The sequence below is a fragment of the Abrus precatorius genome, unplaced genomic scaffold (assembly GCF_003935025.1).
Source record: "Abrus precatorius isolate BTA unplaced genomic scaffold, Abrus_2018 Scaffold6, whole genome shotgun sequence".
NCBI lineage: Eukaryota > Viridiplantae > Streptophyta > Magnoliopsida > Fabales > Fabaceae > Abrus > Abrus precatorius.
In genome coordinates, this window is record NW_020874406.1 from 16,799,199 (window position 1) to 16,803,687 (window position 4,489).

General features: G+C 31.6%; 1 protein-coding gene and 1 pseudogene across 1 annotated transcript; one reads left to right on the top strand and one right to left on the bottom strand.

The window, feature by feature from the left end:
• Positions 1 to 402, bottom strand: LOC113870277 (serine/threonine-protein phosphatase 7 long form homolog). The gene has a single exon (XM_027506867.1). The coding sequence runs from the start codon at positions 400 to 402 to the stop codon at positions 1 to 3; it is 402 nt and encodes a 133-aa protein (XP_027362668.1).
• A 2,211-nt stretch (positions 403 to 2,613) lies between these two features.
• LOC113870278 lies at positions 2,614 to 4,204 on the top strand (annotated as a pseudogene).
• The last annotated feature ends 285 nt before the right edge of the window (positions 4,205 to 4,489 follow it).

A 4,489-nucleotide genomic window follows, 5' to 3' on the forward strand; every position in this document is an offset into this window, starting at 1 on the left:
TCAGCTCATCTTCAAGAAACTCCCTACAAAATGCTCAGGTCCTAGTCTGATGCCTAGGTTGTCTTTCACAATCTGCGCCCAATCACCTCTAGTGGGTGCTATAACTGATCTATCATCTATACATAATCCTAAGAGGATAGCAACATCCTGAAGAGTAATAATACACTCTCCAAGGGGCATGTGAAAGGTGTGCGTCTTGGCCCTCCACCTCTCTACTAAAGCAGTAATCAATCCCACATCTAAGGGAAACTGGGACAAGTTTGTTACTCCAATAAAACCTGTTAACTCCAGATGTGGAATAATTTCTTCTGGAACACCCTCTATTCCACCAAGAATATTCTGACTCTTCCTGACCCTCAATATCGAGTGATCACGTCTATCCCCAAATATGTTCAGAAACATGAATACTCTGAAATCAAAGGAGTGATGGATCTTATGACCCGAGATTAATAATCCTACTTTGTCGTAAAGATGATACCATCTATACAACAAAATTACTATAACGAATAAAATTTCTATAATAACGCCTTTATATTTTACTAACATAATTAATATTACATCTTTTATAATAGTTAAACACATTTACAAACTAAATACTAGAACATTGTAATGACATGAATATATATTCAATGCAATATATTCTAAACATTAATATCAGATATAATCTCATCAATATCAATCTCATTATAAATTATAATTTATGTAATATCAATTTCATTTTAAAAATAAATATTTTTATAAAAATATTCTTAATACAATTTATATAAATAATGTTACATTATTTAAATAAAAAAACTCTAATTATTAACATAAAATTAATTTAAATTTTCATTTTTTCATGGATTCAATTTAAATTTACATAAATTGCATACAGTTTACAATTATGCAAATAATATTACGTTTTTAAAATTAAAAAATATATTATCTACATACAAATTTTTTTCTAATTTACATTTTTTAACAATTTATATTATTACTGAATATAATAATTTATATTTTCTTAATTTTAGTTAAATTCATATATAGGTGTAAAAATTATGTATTACAATACAACAGAAAATAAATAAATATTAAAATAATTTAATTAACTAATTTTTTATTATTCTTTATTTTTACAATTATATAACAAATATAATATATATAATATTAATAATATTATGCTAATATATTATATGAAATGAAATTTAAGCAAAAAATGTTTAATAGTTAATTATAATTTTACAGTTTAATTTACTACCCTACAACTACAACTAAATTCTTTATACAATATATTAATATCTACAAATAATATAAAAATATTTAAATTTGTAAAAAAAATTTACTAACCTCAATGAACTTTCAGGCCAATTATTTTAGTACTCACCACCCACTTAATCACCAACAGAAAATTTATAAACATTTAAAATTTAATTTTTATCATTTCTCAGATTTTGTAAATAACACAAATCAATTTAAAAATAGAATATCAATATACAAATACATATATACCTCTAAAATACGTGTAAATTTTGAAAATTTTGAGGTCAAAAATGCAAATCACAAATGAAATTTTTGGACAGGGGAATGAGATTTTCAGCAAGCGACCCAGGAAGGCGAAGAAGGCAAAACGAAAATGGGAATGGAGGAGGAGAAGAGGAAGAAGGGCAAGGACGGTTACTGTGGCCAGACACGTGTCAGCACATCATTGGTTTCGCCACTATTCTGGCGAAACACTCCTTCACCATAACAAATGCGAAATAGTTAGGATTATGTCACGTGTCCTATAAACTTCTTAGCTGTTCATTATGTGATTTTTTTTTTTTTGAATTTTTACTTGGTGACTTTCACAATTCGAGTGGCGAAACTGTTGTCACTACTGCCACATGTTGTTTTCCAATTATTTTCGCGCTGGTGGTGGCAAAACTTTGTTTTCATTTCGTCAGTCAAATGGCGAAACTAGTCGTAGTTTGACACATGCTTTTATCTTTAAGTTTTTCACTTTTTTTTTACAAAATAATATATAAAATAATTATAAATCAATTACTTTCCCCTGTCTTTTTGGCGAAACTCTTTGTCACGTTGGCAGATTCACTCCAAGACAGAGAAATAGTTTCAAAGTTAATATATTTTGATAAATAATTTTTTAAATTACAATATTAAAATAAAAAAGCCTCAAAATAATGATTGTGCATTTTAGTATTTGAAATTTAAAATCATTCATTTTAATTTTTTTTATATTCTATTTTTTACTGTTATTGGATGCTAGAACAGACTAAAGTAAATGCTATTATGTAAAAACAGAAATTAATAAGAGATTTTGAAAATCTCAAAAACCAAAATATACAACTCATAATCTTAAGAACTAAATTAAGAATTTACTCTTCTATTGCCATTTGATTATATCATACGCATGAATTGCATACCATTTGGCTAATATAAATATTGACATGTCCACAATGTCTAGGATTCTGAAAGCAAAATGGAAATATTGCCAATGACACAAGTTTTCTATATTTACCAAAGGATATTTTTATTGACAAAGAATGCTCCATATCAACAATGCCTATTTCCTTTGATAAGAGACTCTCTTCATTCTTTCCCTCCTAACTTACATTTGTTCACAACTACACAACAATGGCCTCTCGTTCTCACAGTCTTTGTCTTGCACTCATGTTGTTTTTCACTAACATTGCAGCTCAATCACAACAAACCAATGGAACAAACTTTTCATGCCCAGCTGATTCACCTCCTTCCTGTGAAACCTATGTAACATACATTGCTCAGTCTCCTAATTTCTTGAGTCTGACCAACATATCTAATATATTTGATACCAGCCCTTTATCCATTGCAAGAGCTAGTAACTTAGAGCAAGAGGATGACAAGCTGATTCCTGACCAAGTCTTACTGATACCTGTAACTTGTGGTTGCACTGGAACCCTCTCTTATGCCAATATCTCCTATGAGATCAATCAAGGCGATAGCTACTCCTTTGTTGCAACCACTTTATACGAGAATCTCACCAATTGGCATGCAGTGATGGACTTAAACCCTGGTCTAAGTCCAAATATGTTGCCAGTAGGCGTCAAAGTAATAGTTCCTTTATTCTGCAGGTGCCCTTCAAAGAACCAGTTGGACAAAGGGATACAGTACCTGATTACCTACGTGTGGCAGCCCAATGACAATGTTTCCCTTGTAAGTGCCAAGTTTGGTGCATCACTACAAAACATATTGACTGAAAACAACTATGGTCAAAAATTCACTTCTGCAACCAACCTTCCAGTTTTGATCCCAGTGACACACTTGCCAGATCTTGTTCAACCTCATTTGGATGTAAAAAAAAGGAAGCATTCATCTTTCAGTTATACTTGGTATTAGCCTGGGATGCACAGTTTTAACTGTAGTTTTAATGGTATTACTGGTGTATGTGTATTGTTTGAAAATGAAGAGTTTGAACAGGAGTGCTTCATCAGCTGAGACTGCGGATAAGCTACTTTCTGGTGTTTCAGGCTATCTAAGTAAGCCAACTGTGTATGAAATTGATGTGATCATAGAAGCTACCATGAGCCTCAGTGAGCAGTGCAAGATTGGTGAATCAGTGTACAAGGCAAATATAGAAGATCAGGTTTTGGCAGTAAAAAAAATCAAGGAAGATGCCTCGGAGGAGCTGAAAATTCTGCAGAAGTTGAATCCTGAAAATCTGGTGAAATTAATGGGTGTTTCATCAGACAATGATGGAAATTGCTTTGTGGTTTATGAATATGCTGAAAATGGGTCTCTTGATGACTGGCTATTCTCCAAGTCTTCTTCAGACACATCAAGCTCAATGGCTTCCCTTACTTGGTGTCAAAGGATAAGCATAGCTGTGGATGTTGCAATGGGTCTACAATACATGCATGAACATGCTTATCCAAAAATAGTCCACAAGGACATCACGAGTAGTAATATCCTTCTTGACTCAAACTTTAAGGCCAAGATAGCTAATTTTTCCATGGCCAGAACTTTTACTAACCCAATGATGCCAAAAATAGATGTCTTTGCTTTTGGGGTGGTGCTAATAGAAATAGAGTTGCTTACAGGAAGGAAAGCCATAACAACCAAAGAAAATGGCGAGGTGGTTATGCTGTGGAAGGACATTTGGAAGATCTTTGATCAAGAAGAGAATAGAGAGGAGATGCTCAAAAAATGGATGGACATTTTTTTTGAGCTTTTGTGGAGGTCTGTTTAATATTATGTATTGGTATAAGCTTTGTATCTTATTCTGCAATTAATGACTAACTTTTCTTATTTAGAAACTTTTGCTTCTCTGCACCTCTGGTCTGACTTTTTTGCTATGAAACTAATGCTACTGTGTACATTTACATTAGTGAAACATATCCTTTTGAATAAAAACTTTTAGCCCATAAAGCTCTGAACCTGACACATGGCACTTTTTGACGCATATGGCTTTTTCTGTTATCTATCTATCTTTGTATAATATTATATAATTATTTTTAAGTTTAATATTTTTTTT